Source organism: Electrona antarctica (genome assembly GCF_951216825.1).
Source record: "Electrona antarctica genome assembly, chromosome: 2".
NCBI classification, from domain to species: domain Eukaryota; kingdom Metazoa; phylum Chordata; class Actinopteri; order Myctophiformes; family Myctophidae; genus Electrona; species Electrona antarctica.
This window is the reverse complement of record NC_136807.1, coordinates 49,512,491-49,531,392: the sequence shown is the minus strand read 5'-3', so window position 1 is coordinate 49,531,392 and position 18,902 is coordinate 49,512,491. Positions and strand designations below refer to the sequence as shown.

The window sequence follows — 18,902 nt, the reverse complement described above, 5'->3', positions numbered from 1 at the left end:
TTTTGGTGTTTTAAACATTATGTTATAATTTAGCTATTGAAAAATAGCAGATCTACAAGCAAAAAGATCTACAAGCTCATAGCGCACCACCGAGTGGCGCGCTATGAGCTTGTAGATCTTTTTGCTATTTCTTTTAGATCTTTTTGCTATTTTTGAGAAATTGTAAAAAATGCGGCGCAAATCTTTGAATATATATTCTTTCAACGTGAATGTTTTTAACTCGGTCCAAAATGGGTTAATAACAGTGAGGATTCTACTGTGTAAGCTCTGTGTGTTTGTGTTCCTCTGCGCTATGGGGGGTGAATCACCAGACTGCACATTCTGCGTTGAGGATCAGGGGGCTGATCTGGCGCAGGAAGGGAGTGGCGTTTTTTGCATCATACAGTATAGTGCATGCAGTGGCCAGTTATGCAGACACTGCTTGTTCTAAAAGCCACGTTTTTGGGCAAGTCACCCAGTTGGGACAGAATGAATGCTGACAAAATGTGTACCTGCTATCGGCTGGGTTTTCCAAATAAAGGTTGTGTTGCACGTAGCTTGAACACACCCCTCTAGGCCGCACACAGAAGCCTGTGTGCGGCCTAATTGGCTGCATGGCAGCCAATCTGACACTTTTTTTTAAGAGTGAAGAGAGCCTACTGTCAGCTGTCCAGCAGTCCCAAATATTATTAAATTAAATTTCGGAGGCGAAGTGATGTCGGCAAGGTAAATGTAGGCCTATATGAAAACGCTACTGTCCCACTGTGAAAGTGAATTAATTGAATGACATTCGATTGTGGGTTAATAAATATAGGCCTATATAAGGAGGTTAAATGGGAGGCTATTGTGCAGTCAAAGTTACCAATACAAGCTAGTTAATTCAGCATTATTTTATTGACCGGTCAGGCCGGTATGGTAGGCTTACCAATATAGGCCTCAGGCCTACCATACCAGGCCTCAGGCCTATCAATATAGGCCTCAGGCCTACCATACCAGGCCTACCAATATAGGCCTCATGCCTACCATACCAGGCCTACCAATATAGGCCTCAGGCCTACCATACCAGGCCTATCAATATAGGCCTCAGGCCTACCATACCAGGCCTGCCATACCAGGCCTCAGGCCTATCAATATAGGCCTCAGGCCTACCATACCAGGCCTATCAATATAGGCCTCAGGCCTGCCATACCAGGCCTACCATACCAGGCCTATCAATATAGGCCTCAGGCCTGCCATACCAGGCCTCAGGCCTACCAATATAGGCCTCAGGCCTACCATACCAGGCCTATCAATATAGGCCTCAGGCCTACCATACCAGGCCTACCATATCAGGCCTCAGGCCTACCAATATAGGCCTACCATACCAGGCCTCAGGCCTATCATACCAGGCCTCAGGCCTATCATACCAGGCCTCAGGCCTACCATACCAGGCCTCAGGCCTACCATACCAGGCCTCAGGCCTACCTTTGCGTGGCACATCTATGCACGGAATATCTATGTTCACAGTGAAAGGGGGTGTTGTTGAGAAGAACCACACGCCCACTCACTATGCATATTTCCTTTGGGAAACCCAGCCAGAGGCCGTATCATTATCTCACATCACATCACATAGACGCCAACAATTTTAATTGATTGAATGACATTCGATTGTGGGTTAATAAATATAGGCCTATATAAGGAGGTTAAATGGGAGGCTATTGTGCAGTCAAAGTTACCAATACAAGCTAGTTAATTCAGCATTATTTTATTGACCGGTCAGGCCGGTATGGTAGGCTTACCAATATAGGCCTCAGGCCTACCATACCAGGCCTCAGGCCTATCAATATAGGCCTCAGGCCTACCATACCAGGCCTACCAATATAGGCCTCATGCCTACCATACCAGGCCTACCAATATAGGCCTCAGGCCTACCATACCAGGCCTATCAATATAGGCCTCAGGCCTACCATACCAGGCCTGCCATATCAGGCCTCAGGCCTACCAATATAGGCCTACCATACCAGGCCTCAGGCCTATCATACCAGGCCTCAGGCCTATCATACCAGGCCTCAGGCCTACCATACCAGGCCTCAGGCCTACCATACCAGGCCTCAGGCCTACCTTTGCGTGGCACATCTATGCACGGAATATCTATGTTCACAGTGAAAGGGGGTGTTGTTGAGAAGAACCACACGCCCACTCACTATGCATATTTCCTTTGGGAAACCCAGCCAGAGGCCGTATCATTATCTCACATCACATCACATAGACGCCAACAATTTTAATTAATTGAATGACATTCGATTGTGGGTTAATAAATATAGGCCTATATAAGGAGGTTAAATGGGAGGCTATTGTGCACATCACATCACATAGACGCCAACAATTTAGAGCTGTTTGGCTTGTTTGTTTGCTTGTTTGACTTGGTAAGTAGATTTAAAAATGTATTGGTATACGTTTACTGTGTATGTTACTGTAATAGAAACACTTGCGTGTGTTTTGTGGGAACTCAACGGATGAGAAACTTCTATGCAACTGATATTGCAATATTTACAGTAATTGTTCTACTGATGTACAGTAGTTGGTTTAACTCGATAACAAATCATGTTACTGTGTCTCAATTACTTACTTTCATTTTAACATCACCTTTTGCAGTTCAGCCCTGCACGTCCATCGACACTTTTGTTCTTTATGACTTGCCACGATTTGTTTTTAATGTACTCTTTAGTCCTCCAGCATCGTGTAATGCGTAGGTACAGTATTAATGGTAGATCATTATTCATCCAAAGCATCAAAATGGCGAGCCGTAACTAAGCCATAGCTGAAAGACTGGACTCATTTAATTGTTACCACTTTGAACTGAATTGATGTTTATGTTGAGTGGTAGTTGTTTGAGGGACAGTCGGAGTTCCTCTGCAGTCTAGTCCCACTTTATATGTCGTGCACATTTCCTACATGGGGAAACAATGTGCTTCAATAAAGACATTTGTAATGTAAATACTTTGTACAGAGATACAGACACTATTCTAATAGCACTAATATTTGGTTGCTGACCTAACTGTTTCACACACAAAACCAAAAAAATCAAAGTGTCTGCAACTCATCATCAGTTTAAATCAAGATCATACATTATCCACAAGATTGGTTACGTGTAATCTCTAGGTCATAATGACATCATATGTTATGCCATAGCAATGTGAAGAAGTCGCTGACTTTGCTTTGTTGATGTTATTTATTAACTTCCCCACTGATGTCCTCCATTTTGTGCAAACAAGACTATACATTGGCTACATATTTGTTTAGCAAAAACAGAACACGGTATATATTCATGCATTTCACTGTTGTTTAATGCTTTGTTCTCTCCCTCAACCCCCCCCTCCCTCCCTCCATCCATCCAGTGTTGGCGTGTGGCAGACCCCAGGCCACAGCTGTCTATAAGGTGTCGGAGTACGCCAGGCGTTTCGGCGTGCCGGTCATCGCTGACGGAGGCATCCAGACGGTTGGACACATTGCCAAAGCCCTGGCCCTGGGGGCGTCTACAGGTAGGGAGAGGACAGGAATGTGTGCATCAGGTCAACCCATTCAGGCCTGGGAACGATTCTACAAATGTCTTCTAAATCCTGACAGTTTTCTGAAAAACCCTATGGTTCTATGTCAGTGGTTCTCAAACATTTTCATGTCAAGGACCCCTAGAATTATCTGTAATTGGCCGCCGACCACCATCTGAAAATATGTTGTTCCAGGGACCTCCCCAGAAGCAAAGATTTGAGTTAAAAACGTTCGCTCTGAAAGAATATATATACAAAGATTTGCGCCACATTTTCACGATTTTTCAAAAATAGCAGACCTACAAGCTCGTAGCGCGGCACTCGGTGCCGCGCTATGAGCTATGAGCTTGCTATTTTTCAATAGCTAAAGTATAACATAATGCTTGAAACACCAAAAGGGGTAATAAATAATGACTGAAAACAGAGTGTTCAGTCATTATTTTGCATTCTATAGAACAAAGTGGGGTCCGGGGGTCCCCAGCTAAATGATAGTTTTGGAACCAAATGGACCGTTATGGGTCTGTAACTCTCAGAGTTAAATTAACATCGATTTTACAATTTAAATTGGGGTCCTAGAGATAGAAATGCCATTCAATGGGGGTCCGTAGACTAATGTATGTCAAACTGGGGGTCCTTGACATTAAAGGCTATAATGCAAGGCTATAATGCAGGTTAATTAGGGGAAGTTCTCGATGAGCCTTTTGGCTTTTAACTTTTTTATGTGCGAATAAATAAAACCTAGACCACATGACGTGGTCCACCTGCACATTTCTAACATTAAAGAGTATTTTACTCTTACTTTTACTTTTAACTAGCAATATAATACATGTTCAGATCAGAAGCTTCTTCCATAAACTCTAATGGTCTCAGTAATTGCATTAAAGCAAAGGCTAATGCCTCAGTCTGCGATGAAATGTTTAGCTGTATGTTGAACAGCAGGAATGTAGGTTTAGAAATTAATTGTTTTAGACACAGAGTGCTGGTGCTGTTTGGCGCTGTTTCACAAATTGCAGATTGGGCTATAGGCACAGCTATAGGTGACGTGTGCGTAGGAGAGGGTACGGTGCCCGACAATGAAAAAGAACAACAACCCGCACACTGTCTTCAAATGCAGTGAAACAACGTTATAAAGATAGCCTGATGAAGGCCGCATAGGCCGAAAGGTTGCCGTTTCCCTATTAAAGTTATTTTCACTACATTTGAAGACAGTGTGCAGGCTTTTTTAGATTGGGCTACCAAAAAGGCTTAATTTCACTTACTTTCTGCCTATAATGACTTGCCCTAAATAGGCATGCCAAATTGAAAGTGCTATGATGAATGGTCATCATGATATAAGGCTCAACCACTAGAGGGAGTATTTGCTTTAAAAACGTGTAGTGTGTGAGTTTGACAGTTCAGCCATTGAAACTAAACTAAATCCCTTTATTTTAGTTAGAATTAATTATAATTTGTTCTCCAACAACAAGACTGCTATAATTGTGTAAAAAAAAAAAAAAGCTTTTATATACATGAGTTGTAACCATATTGCCTTGGTTACAACGTGTTTGAGGATTTGTTTTATTTTCATTTTTATGAATGAACCTGAGAGGTATGTCAAACGTATGTATACAATTGTATGTACTGTAACTGTCAAAACAGCCAGTCTATGAAATGAAAAGTCCCTAAAAGTCCCCAAATTGAATTACTTCCTGAAAACGCAAACGTACTGCGTGACTGATGACATTAGGTAGGCCCTTATGAATAATATATGAATCTTAATTTGCTTCACTTGCGGGATTCCCATAGCTCATATGTTCTTCCACCCACACCTGATTTTAATTAGGGAAACAAACACGCTTAGGGCAGTATTATGCGTGTCTTAAGTACCAGGTCTTATGACTTAACTTAAGACCTGGAGGCGTGGTCAATGCTGTTTGGCCACTCAGAATAGCCAAATGGCATTGATCACGCCTCCAGGTCTCAAGTTAAGTAATAAGACCTGGTACTTAAGACACGCATAATACTGCCCTTAGGCTGCTACGTTCTTTATCCAACTGGAGATGACGGCCAGACGTTGCATTACTTAACTTAAAACTGTATAAAATATGTATCTGAAAACATTTGAGGTGAGAAATAAGACCTCTATCCCATTGCCATCGGATTTGGTTTTGAAAAACACCACACCTCTGTTTCTGAGCTAAGCTTTGCAGAAACGTTAACAATAATGCCATTTCATTACATCTTTAACAGGGTATTAAATGACAGACAAGTAGTACAGATAGATTATTACATCTAATCTGCACATGAATGATACTCCATCCATCCCTGACAGTAGTTGTTTGGGGTACAACGTTGGCTTGAAAATCACTTGTTTTTGGCGAGCAACACAGTGGGGAGATGGCATATAACTTAAGCTTATAGTTGTCCAATCTTCTCCTCATTCTATTACTTACTATTACATTCACTTCATAATATCTCTCTCTCTCTCCCTATCTACTCTATGGCTCCGAGACATGGACACTTTCAAAGAAATTAAGAGTAACGGCTGGATGGCACTTACACCCGCCGCCTTCTAATGAGAGCGCAAAATCTGTCTTGGAAGAGCCACTCCATCGACTAATCTAATATACGGCAACCTTCCCCGTGTTTCTTCACTAGTCCGATCCAGAAGAACACAGTTTGCCGGCCACTGCTACAGAGCTGACAATGAGGTTATATATCTTCCCTTCTTCTCTGGAGTCCTGCCTCAAAGCAGACCAGAGGTATAGAAAACTGTCGTTCCCTGATGTCATCGCTAGGGACACATGCATCAGTAAGCAGGAACTGGGGATGGCAATGAAGGACCGGGAAGTCTGGCGTGGCATTGTGTGAGGTCCATGATCTCGACCGCGGTCGAAAGATCTCTGATGATCTCCCTCCCTCTCTCTCACAGTGTTATAATTTAGCTATTGAAAAATAGCAGATCTACAAGCTCATAGCGCGCCACCGAGTGGCGCGCTACGAGCTTGTAGGTCTGCTATTTTTGAAAAATCTTGAAAATGTGGCACAAATCTTTGAATATGCATCTCTCCCTCTCTCTCTCTCTCTCTCTGTGTGTAGTCATGATGGGTTCATTGCTGGCTGCTACCAGCGAGGCTCCTGGAGAATATTTCTTTTCCGACGGCATCAGACTGAAGAAGTACCGCGGTATGGGCTCGTTGGACGCCATGGACAAGAACCTGGGCTCCCAGACGAGATACTTCAGGTACTCGGGAACAATACACACACACACACACACACACACACACACACACACACACACACACACACAAGAACCTGGGCTCCCAGACGAGATACTTCAGGTACTCAGGAACAATACACACACACACACACACACACATAAGTGGCAGCGGTGGCCGAACGGATAGCGGCGCGGTCTTGATACCGGAAGGTTCCTAGTTCGAATCAGCCGTCCGACACGTTAAAATTACCACCGCTGAAGTGCCCTTGAACAAGGCATTGAACCACTACGATGAAATGTGTTCTATGAGCAGGGCCTGGCTGGAAACAAGTTCTTGAGCTTAGCCCAGATACCCTGGGTAAATATAGATTTCATTTCATTTCATTTCACAAGAACCTGGGCTCCCAGACGAGATACTTCAGGTACTTGGGAACAATACACACACACACACACAAGAACCTGGGCTCCCAGACGAGATACGTCAGGTACTCGGGAACAATACACACACACACACACACACACACACACACACACACACACACAAGAACCTGGGCTCCCAGACCAGATACTTCAGGTACTCGGGAACAATACACACACACACACACACACACACACACACACACAAGAACCTGGGCTCCCAGACGAGATACGTCAGGTACTTGGGAACAATACACACACACACACACACACACACACACACACACAAGAACCTGGGCTCCCAGACCAGATACTTCAGGTACTCGGAAACAATACACACACAAGCCATACCCTGGCTTGTGTGGGACGTTTTTAAACGGGACGTTTAAAAAGTAGTGTTTTTGTTCCAATATCCTCCCTGTTCCACAGCGAGTGCGATAAGATTAAGGTGGCCCAGGGCGTATCTGGAGCGGTGCAGGACAAGGGCTCCATACACAAGTTCATTCCCTACCTGCTGGCGGGCATTCAGCACTCCTGTCAGGACATAGGGTCCAAGAGTCTCACACAGCTCCGGTAAGAGAGAGAGTGTGTGTGTGTGTGTGTGTGTGTGTGTGTGTGTGTGTGTGTGTGTGTGTGTGTGTGTGTGTGTGTGTGTGTGTGTGTGTGTGTGTGTGTGTGTGTGTGTGTGTGTGTGTGTGTGTGTGTGTGTGTGTGTGTGTGTGTGTGTGTGTGTGTGTGTGTGTGTGTGTGTGTGTGTGTGTGTGTGTGTCGCTCTCTTCAGCGTTTTCACTGGTTATTAAAGTGTTATGTTTCGAATCAATTCTTCCAACATTACGGTATTAAAATCTGAAATATTTACTTTTTTTTGTTTTAATTCTTTGCTTTCTTCGTTTCCCTCATGGGAGACCTGGTTGAATCCCGGGTGTTAACAGTTGCAATTACCCCTCTGTGTCGGGAGAGGACAAGTGTATTTTTTTTATGATTCAAAATTGTATTGTATCCCTTTAGTCACAAGGGAATAACTGAGAATGTACATAAAATAATCATACAATTAAGACAACAAATGAAACAAAACTAGACAAGAAAATTATAAATACATTACACTACGAAACCTTTACAGAAAAGATAATACAATACAGACAATACAATACAACAAATAATAATAATAATAATAATACAAATAAAAAAGGAAAAATAAATTAAGACAATGCCATTTCTGAGTGAGTGTATTTGGAAATTGAAAATACTCCAGTAAAGTACCTCGAAATGTTACTTAAAAGTACAGTATTTGAGTCAATGTACTTGGTTACTTTTCACAACTGCTCAAAATCCACACACAATATCGCTGTGACATGGTATTCCTTCCCTGGTGTGTAATGCAATATTAGCCCATTTTGAGCGGGAACCCCTTTTGGTGTTACATACATTATGTTATAATTTAGCTATTGAAAAATAGCAGATCTACAAGCTCATAGCGCGCCACCGAGTGGCGCGCTACAAGCTTGTAGGTCTGCTATTTTTGAAAAATCATTTTTTTAAATTTCGAGGTCAGGCCTAAATGGGTTAGATGACTTTGACCGGTGATGGGTGTAACAGTGATTGTCTTCCCCCCCGGTGATGGGTGTAACAGTGATTGTCTTCCCCCCCGGTGATGGGTGTAACAGTGATTGTCTTCCCCCCCGGTGATGGGTGTAACAGTGATTGTCTTCCCCCCCGGTGATGGGTGTAACAGTGATTGTCTTCCCCCCCGGTGATGGGTGTAACAGTGATTGTCTTCCCCCCCGGTGATGGGTGTAACAGTGATTGTCTTCCCCCCCGGTGATGGGTGTAACAGTGATTGTCTTCCCCCCCGGTGATGGGTGTAACATAGGCATGCCACGGTTTAGCGAATTTCGGTAATACCGCGACAGGAACAGCCACGGTGTTGATACCGTGAGATTTCCGAGCTTACGGTATTTTAATACAGTATAGGGTACAGTCAAACACATGTCCAAAGGGATCACTGAAAAAAGTCCTTGCAGTCTTGTTTCCATTAGGTCCTGGGTAATCAATTCATAATCATGACAAAGTCACATGACAAATAACAAAATTCAAATTATCATAAAAGGTAAAAAAAATAAAAATAAGATATGTAGGCCTACAGGTTGGGGAACAAAGAAGGGCTTATAAGGAGGTCACTAGACATAGGTGGGGGGGGGCAATCTTTTTTTTAATATAAATACCGTGGAATACCGAGGTATAGGTTATCAATACCGGCACCGTACCGTACTGTAAAATCTCATACCGTGGCATGCCTAGTGTAACTGTGATTGTCTCCCCCCCCCTCCTTCATCAGAGCCATGATGTACTCTGGAGATCTGAAGTTTGAAAAGAGAACAACGTCCGCTCAGGTGGAGGGAGGCGTTCACAGCCTGCACAGGTACACGCACGCACACACACACACGCACACGCACATGCACATGCATAAACACACAACCTGCTCGCTGCCCAAGTCAAACCATTACTTTATTCATATATTATAGGTATATATACTATAGATTTTGAATTTAATCAAAAATAATTCCGAGCACGCACGTGCGCACACACACGTATCTTATTTCTTATGTGAAATTGCCCTGTATATTCGCTCTTATATTAGTTTCACAACCCCCCCACACACACACACACACACACACACACTGTATATTGAAGTTCCCCTTTTTGCTCTAGCATTTTGTCCACTGCTTCTGCACAGGAAGTCTTGGAGACCGTCATGTGATCTACTGATCGAGCTAACCCTTGTTTTCCCTCATTTGCTACTTCTTTTATTTATTTCTCTCTTTGTCTCACTTTCTATCTTCTTTCATTCTTTGTGCTTTCTCACATCACCCCCCCCCCTCTCTCTTCTCTCTATCTCTCTCTCTTCTCTCTCTCTCTCTTCTCTCTCTTCTCTCTCTTTCTCTCTCTCTCTCTCTCTCTCTCTCCTCTCTCTCTCCCATAGTTATGAGAAGCGTCTGTTTTGAGGAGTAGTACCCACCATAGAGGCCTGGAGATGGAAACCTCTTTAAGGAAACACATTATGCAAAGACAAACAGACACACACACACACACACACACACACACACACACAGAGTGTACTTGTCATGCCCTCTTGTGCACATAATTATGCTCCCTACACACAGTATGCGTGTGTGTAACGCACATACATACAGCTCATACTGATACACTCTAACCAGGATCAACCAGTCTTCCTGTCTGTTATTGTTATGCATTTTGTGTAATGTCGTGTGTGTGTGTGTGTGTGTGTGTGTGTGTGTGTGTGTGTGTGTGTGTGTGTGTGTGTGTGTGTGTGTGTGTGTGTGTGTGTGTGTGTGTGTGTGTGTGTGTGTGTGTGTGTGTGTGTGTGTGTGTGTGCGTTTTGATGTCATCTGATGCCTTCCATGTTGCGGTGATAGAAAATATTCCCGTTGTACCGACATGACCGATGAAAGTTGAACACTAAAGTCGTCAAATAAAAACAAAACAAAAAACGATTTTTTTTCTTCTTCTTCTTCTTCTTCTTCCAAAAGCCATTGTTTGTGTCTTTAATGGTGAACTGCAGATATATAGATTTATTTTTATTTCATTAACCGCATGAACCTTAGTGTCCCTTAAGTAGCGGATCTACAAATCTCAACACAGAACGTTGTGAGCTTGTAGATCCGCTATTTTCATAGAACTTTCATTGAATTTTTTCATTTTCATAGAGCGTGAACAGGACAGAGCCTAGTTTAGAGCCCTTGGGCCATTAACAAGTGTTAATGGCATTTCTATCTCTGGGACCCCAATTTATATTGCAAAATCAAACTTAATGTGTGGTACAAATGGTACACTGAGTTACACGCCCATAAGGGTCCATTTGGTTCCTAATCTATCATTCAGCTGGGGACCCCCTGGAACTCTCTCAAGGACCCCTGGGGGTCCCCAGACCTCACTTTGTGAACCACTGCTGTAAGCGTTACAAAAATTGCCACTTTTTGGAATTGTTTTTGAGAGAAATGTTTTTTGTCTCACGACTAGCTTCCAAAAATAATCTGAGCTCAAAACAATGGTAAGAGTTTTTTTCTCCTCAAAAGTCAGAAGAACTTGTGATTCAAGAACATGCAGTAATCCTGGTCTCTAAACTACCTGGAAACTCTCCCCTGTCAGGTGAAAAGAAGCAGCTTCGACTCCTCATGGAAGCATGAGGTCAGTCCGCTGCCCCCCCCAGATTGGCAGATTGAAGAGCGTCACATTCTCATGTTACCTGCACTAAAAGATAACGAAGTTCACAGGCTTGTTTCAGCATGTACACTACTACGTGGTATACAGTAGCTGACATGTCAATGCTTTCTTTGAAAAATGCTTTTCTTTTGGAAACATGGCATTGCCTATCATTTCTACACAGATGATTCCCAAATCTATATGCCTCTAAAAAATGGAAGCAACGACTCCCTGTCACCCCTTCTTAACTGTCTCAATGACATTAAGGCCTGGATGGCTCTCAACTTCCTCAGTGTAAATGAAAGAAAAACGGAAGTCCTAGTGTTTGGGCCTAGTGGCCCCGGTGTTGTACCCACCGACCTTGGTCCCCTGCAGCCTTATGCCAAACCCGTTGTCTCTAACCTTGGGGTCAAATTGGATAATGCACTCAAACTGGACAAACAGGTGGTTAGTTCCAGCTTTTATCACCTGGGGCTGCTTGCCAAAATCAAGTCTGTGCTTTCGTTCAACGATTTTGAACGTGTCATTCACGCTTTTATCTCCACTCGTTTAGACTACTGCAATGCACTGTATGTTGGTTTAAACCAGTCTTCCATGGCACGTCTACAACTGGTCCAAAGTTCTGCTGCGCGTCTCCTAACTGGAACCCGTAGGCGTGTCCATATTACACCTGTTTTGGCCTCCCTTCACTGGCTCCCCGTCCGTTTTAGAGTTGATTTCAAGATTTTATTGTTTGTCTTTAAATCACTGAACGGTCTTGCGCCGCAGTATCTCTGTGACCTTAGAGAGGTTTACACTCCCTCAAGGTCATTGCGTTCTGCTGGCCAGTTGAATCTCCAGGTCACAAAAAAAGGCACGTTTAAAGACCAGAGGTGACCCGAGCCTTTTCTGTCATAGCCCCCAAACTGTGGAATGAGCTCCCTTCCCATGTGAAACTGGCCCCCGCCCCATCGAGACTTTTAAACCTCGCCTTAAGACCCACCTGTACACCTTGTCTTTTAATTCCGTTTGAGAGTTCTGTGTTTTCTGTGGCTTTAATTGTTGTAATGTGTCCTTTTTCTACGGTGTGGTTTGTTGGTGTCTTTTGTTTTAGCTTTATAGTGTATTTAGCTTTTAACTTTCTGTGCAGTACTTTGTAAACCTTGCGTTGTGAAATGTGCTATATAAATATAGTGGATTGGATTGGTTGTTTTTCATGTACACAGATGTTAACTCTACGTAGAACGTTTCTATTTGTACACTCAAGTTCAGTTAATACTGAGCATAATAACCTTTTTTCTCATCTCAATTGTCATTCTTACATATTTTGAATGTATTTAGCGTTCAAAATGAAAACAAACTCACAATGCGTCATGATGTGAGCTTGTGGATCTGCTATTCTCAAACGATCTTGAACAAATGTGAAACATTTTGAATATTTTAACAAAAATCTTCCATGGAAATCCATCCAAATAATATATGGTGGTCTGTGGGCCAAATACATATTAATGGGGGTCCTGACATGAACATTTGAAATCCATTGATTTGTCTGAATTATCTGTACAGTCTGTATTCTGAAGGTTAGACACACAATAGCAGTTCATGGGAACCATTTTCAGACTCTTTTGGACATGAGAGAAAACATTTCTTTTACACAAAGGGACACACATGCTACTCTGTTCAGTTGCACCGCTACTTGTCCTCATGGGGACCCAGTCTGAGGATCCCTAAAGAGAACCTGGTTTACCTCACCTCATCCACCGGACTTTCTACAGAGTCAGGAAGACAGACATAACGACAGAAGGATGGACAGATCCCGCGGGATGACCTTTTACGCAGAGCCTGGGAGTCGATGGTCACTGAGGGGGGCGCTTGTTTTACAGGCGACCGGATTAAGGTTGGTGAGGGGTCCGTTAAAACGACCGGATTAAGGTTGGTGAGGGGTCCATTAAAACGACCGGATTAAGGTTGGTGAGGGGTCCGTTAAAACGACCGGATTAAGGTTGGTGAGGGGTCCGTTAAAACGACCGGATTAAGGTTGGTGAGGGGTCCATTAAAACGACCGGATTAAGATTGGTGAGGGGTCCGTTAAAACGACTGGATTAAGGTTGGTGAGGGTTCCGTTAAAATGACCGGATTAAGGTTGGTGAGGGGTCTGTTAAAATGACCGGATTAAGGTTGGTGAGGGGTCTGTTAAAATGACCGGATTAAGGTTGGTGAGGGATGCGCTGCTCCGTGCTTGCGGTTATGGTTAGGTTAGCGTTTGAGGTATAGGTTGTTGTTCGGTAGTAGCCCGGCGCTGTAAAACAAGCGTCCCATCAGCGCCCATCGAAACCGAGGCTCTGCTCCCGCCCCCAGTTACAGCCTGTTGAACACACACACACCTGTCTTTCAGCATCTATCATTCAATTAACACTATCAAGAACACAAAAGGTCTCATGTTTTCTTTTGACGTTTTCATTTTTGTGTGTTTTATTATATGAGTGTTATTTTGTTTTCTCCTACAAACTTAAGTATTCAGCATTCTTGATGATGCTCAGAATAATACTGTAAATTTAGTTTTTCTACTTTCATTTAAAGTAGATGTTTCATGAAGTATTATGCTCAACTAACTACCTTTGGAAAAGCAGGTATTACAAAGACTTATTCATGCTATGCTGTCATGGTACAATCAGGAGGATATTAAGTTTGAATCAATTTTCCCCTTGTACTGAAAGTCAAAGCTTTCAGTACAATTTACAATTTAGGCCTTTAGCAGACGCTCTTAATCCAGAGCAATTTACATTAAGCAATTACAAAAAGCATGGCATACATCACATATATAAAAAGTAGTTATCATGAAACATGCGTAAGCTAAGAACGTAACAGTGGAGTATCTATATCATGAAACTATATATGTAAACTATACATACTATACTATATTATATATTATACATGTGTACTATAAAGTGCTATGACTACATAAAATGCAATTCTAGTGCTGTCTAGTGTCTAGGTAACATGCTATAAGTCTGTTTAAAATACTATCTAAGTCTACATAAAGTGCTATCTAAGGGGCTAGACTAGGGCAAGTGCTACGGGCCATGAAAAGGTGGGTTTTCAGACTACGGCGGAAGATTGGGAGTGAGGCTGCAGTTCTGATTGTGATGGGAAGTGCATTCCATAGTTTTGGAGCCAGAAGGGAGAAGAGTTTGGGACGTGTGGACTGTGGAGCGGTGTCCCGGCGTTTTTAGTGAAGGTACTTCCATCTTCCCTGTACGTCCAGCTTCCCTGTACACACACACACACACACATATTTAACAGAGACTTATCCAGAGCGAGCAATGAGGTAAAAATAATCACATACACATACATTTCCGACATACTGTAAGTAGTCTTATTTTCTCATGACAGTAACAGTATGCATAGGATATTCCAGTACTCTCTCTCCAGCCCTGGGAATACTTTTGTGTTTGTCTATCAGGGCAGGAATCAAGATATGATGCAAGTAATACGCAGAGTAGGCCTATAGTAACGTTACAATTCAATATAATATCTGTGACATACTGTACAAATTCATTTGGAGGCAGTTGAAATACCAACCATTGTATTTCTCTAACAGAGCAGGGAAAAAGAGAGGGAGGGAGGGAGGGAGGGTGGAAGGAGGAGTTTTGAGGTCACTAGGAGAACTGAAAGTGAAATAAATGGTCTGGATTATTTAAGAGGAAGTTTGGACTCAACAAGCTGTTGTCATACAGTCAGAGGCAGGAGCCACAGAGAGGGTCCAGCTGGCTTTAAGGGGGTAAGAGTGAGAAACCTGACCTACAGTCCTGTCACTGTCCTCTCACTGTTATTCATTCTGTTTTTTTTTTTTTAGTTTGTTTCTCTCGCAGACTGTCTTGATTTACTTTCACTTTGTTTTCCCTCATGTGCATGTTTTTACTGTTTTACTGTCCCTATACTCTTCCCCTTTCTCATTCATTACTGTACTCCTATCTGATCTACACCTACTGTATGTATTCAGTGGGCTATAGATTCTACTTCTGTTTGTATAGTGTTTTTCTTTCTGAAAAGCAAGGCAGGTTTTCTTGCCTGGGAACTGAACTGGGAAGGTTGGATGGTGTGAATGAAAAGATGTAAAGTGTAAGTGTGGTTGAGCCTGTCTCTATCATTGTCCATTATTTTGCCTTTCAGTTACTGTTTTCTCTGTAGATTTGGAGGTTTTGAGGACATGTCGTCGACAACATGATGAGGACCATGAAGTCATGGGAGGTGACTAAACCTCTGAAGTTATTTGTCCTGTGTATCTAAATCTTTACCATCAGTTCTTCCATATAACCTCCAGTGTTCTCTTTCTCTCTCCTCGTCACTCTCTTCCATATCTTTCTGTATCAGCCTCAATTCTCTCTCTCTCTCTCTCTCTCTCTCTCTCTCTCTCTCTCTCTCAGTTTCATTCCTTCGACAGATAATACACAACTGGTTTTTCAAGATGTCTATAATGACGGCTAGACGTTCATGTCCAATGTAACAGGTGAGATAATACTGATTTGGGCATCCTGCATTTAGAATAAGGTATGCCATGAACCAAATCAAATTGAGAGCTCCCAGTTGCTTGACATTATCATTTGGGATACTTTGGCCTGTTTTAATGCCACACATTTGTTATTCGATATGATTCAAATATAGATGTTATCAGCAAAAGAAATCACACATGTGTGAAGTGAGGGGCGCTCTTATCATCGTACATCATCTCCATTCATTGTCAATGGGAATGTAATGTTTGTGTAGGAATAAAATACCGATTTGCTCGTCCACATATGACGTAAATTCTCCATTCATTGTCAAATGGAATTGAATGCTTGTGTAAGACAAAAATCTACACTAATAGCTGAATATAGGAGGGGCTAGCGCCCCTCAAAAAGAAAAAAATCACACCTGTGTGAACTGAGTGGTGTAAGGTCTTATATAGACTGATCAGCTCTGATCTGATGTAATGTCTGACGTAATGAAATCACACCCGGGTGAACTGGGTGACCGTAGCAACCATGCTCATTTTTTGAGCACAGACAGACTAACAAAGCCAGTCGTAGGAGTGGTTTACACCACTCAAAAATAACTATTATATAAGTAACTATGATTACTTTTAATTTGGTCTCATCTATCTGTCTGCCTGCCTGCCTGCCCGCGTGCTTGCTGTCTCTATAGTTACTGGAACTCTCACTCTTCATACCTGTAGCGTGCTGTGATGGCTGGCTGGGTGAGTGGTGTAGAATGCAGTCTAAAGGCAGCAGTCAGACACTTCATCAGCCTCAGAAGATAACACAAGAGCTATTACAAAGAGTAGCTATATTTTGCGTACACAGCACGTCCACTTGTTTGAATTGAATACTCTTGTGGTTGGTTAAATTAATTATTTTAAGAATGTTAGGAAACATTATAGGAATACATGCACAGAAACCTGTTGCTATCAAGGTGAAAGGCTTCGTTTATTTGACTGAATATTCCTGCCTTTGTGTGCTGTCTAGCTAGCCTACATCTCAATCAATGCACATATCCATAACATGTTCTAACATCATCCATAAGCCACCTTATATGTTCCAAAGCAGATTTGGTACACTTACCATAGTCATTTTATTTCTATGTAACATAATATAGGCCTACAACAGGAAACTTTACTACTTTACGCACCCTCTGTAGACATTTTTAAAGCTCAACTCAAGACTCACCTTTTTACTCTTGCTTTTAATTGAGTTTTAGTTTTAGTTTTAGTTGAGTTCTCTATAGTCTGACCTTTTGCGGTGTGCTTTGTTTCTCGTCCATCTATGTTTTTATGCTTTTGTTTTTGTTGTTTGCTCTTTACCATTGTTTTATCCGTCTAACTGCTTGCCTGTGTTTTATTGCTATTTTTATGTACTGCCCTGTGAGTTGCATTTATGTATGAAAGGTGCTATACAAATAAAGTTTATTATTATTATTATTAATAGCCTATAATCTATGTTTTGTGATAGAGCCTGGATTGTTGTTTAATATGCACCTGTATGAAAGTAGAAGGCAAAAGCAATAGATCTTCTAACATTGTCTGATGGTTTATGTAACTTCGTAAATGGTAAATGGTGCATTTATATAGCGCCTTTATCCAAGGCGCTTTACATAGATTGCATTACATTCACCCATTCACACACACATTCATACACCGTTTGCGGTGGAAGCCATGCAAGTTACCAACCAGCACATCGGGAGCAATTTGGGGTTCAGTGTCTTGCCCAAGGACACTTCGACATGTAGACAGGAGGAGCCGGGATTCGAACCGCCGACCCATGGATCATTGGACGACCTGCTCTACCTCTTGAGCCACAGTCGCCCCACTTACATTCGTACTTACATTCCCAGGACCCATTGGTGTGTATACTAGTGACGACCGGTCGGTGCATGGGGTTGCAACGGAACCCATAATGCAGCTGTGATTTCATCACCAGCTGGTTGTGAGGTCCGTTTCCACCCCATGTCACACAGGAAGACATTATAAACACCTGCAGGTTGATGCTCTTTAATGTAACATGACCTAATTGAATATAACTTCCCCAGCTGTATCCAATGCAGAGATAGGCTACGATATGAGGTGATGTTCTTCAATGACACGTTTTCTCCCGGATTGCTAGTCACAACAAAAGGCAACCGGGAATTTCGTGTCAGCCAAGAATGACACTGACTGATAGGCTGACATCTTGGAAGAGAAAAGGAAAATCATAAAAAATATATATTTTATTCTGTATGTGCACAGCTATATTTTGAATGCTTGCTCAGTTACGTTTAGGGGCCTTATGATGACATGCTTTTTTAAGAACACCTGGCTTCAAGACTGTATTTTCACAAATGGGATTTTGTTTGGATGGAAAGCCTTATAGCCTTTAAAGTTTAAACCCAATGTCTAATAGACAATATTGACCAAAAACAGCTCCTGTAATTGTTTTATGATTATAATAAATATAATAATTTTGAACCTACTACCTGGTTCTCTAGTCTGTTTCCTGTATATCCATCACTTGATCACTGTCACTGATGTACACAGTACGTAGGCCTACATGAACCACTTAAGTGGCTGTCTGTCTTAGATTACAGTCTCATCATATCTAATTCTATATACACTTTAACTGTAAGTGATATATAGTTGGGCTGGCTCAGGAGGTAGAGAGGCCACTTAGGAATCGGAAGGTTCCCAGTCCGATGCTGACTCCAACTGTGTAGTGTCCTTTAGCAAGACACGTACTGTGCCCCTTGCATAGTTTGAGTTTCCTGCATAGTTTGCCTATATAGAGTGAAACTTGCTCAGTAACTGTGGTCTCCCAGTCTCTCCAATAGTAGCCTAGTTAAGAAGAAAATGCATAGTTTCTTCCTACCTCAGCAGGATAAAGTTACATTGGATTGGAACTTTTGGAAGTGATTAAACAAATAAAATGAGCAGACAAAAATTTAATTTGGAACACTATAAAATGTGTGATCCACCTGAAAATGCATTCTGTTTACTAAAGAGCTGGAGAGCCAAAAGAAAAGAGACCGCTCTGTTACTGAACAAACAATAGAATACCATACATAGTAACATA

At 42.2% G+C, this 18,902-nt stretch overlaps 1 protein-coding gene across 3 annotated transcripts in view; it reads left to right on the top strand.

Annotated features, from left to right (window-relative positions):
* impdh2 (IMP (inosine 5'-monophosphate) dehydrogenase 2) overlaps window positions 1-10,611 on the top strand; it is a 28,670-nt gene extending 18,059 nt beyond the window's left edge. For 2 of the 3 annotated variants that reach the window (XM_079526096.1, XM_079526095.1), the window contains 5 exons: window positions 3,357-3,500; window positions 6,585-6,729; window positions 7,552-7,695; window positions 9,458-9,541; window positions 10,103-10,611. In XM_079526096.1, the coding sequence (XP_079382222.1) occupies window positions 3,357-3,500; window positions 6,585-6,729; window positions 7,552-7,695; window positions 9,458-9,541; window positions 10,103-10,124 (539 nt within the window). In that variant the 3' untranslated portion in view covers window positions 10,125-10,611. The remainder of the gene's footprint in view (window positions 1-3,356; window positions 3,501-6,584; window positions 6,730-7,551; window positions 7,696-9,457; window positions 9,542-10,102) is intronic. The other variant, XM_079526097.1, reaches the window with a different exon arrangement.
* Window positions 10,612-18,902: the final 8,291 nt, after the last annotated feature.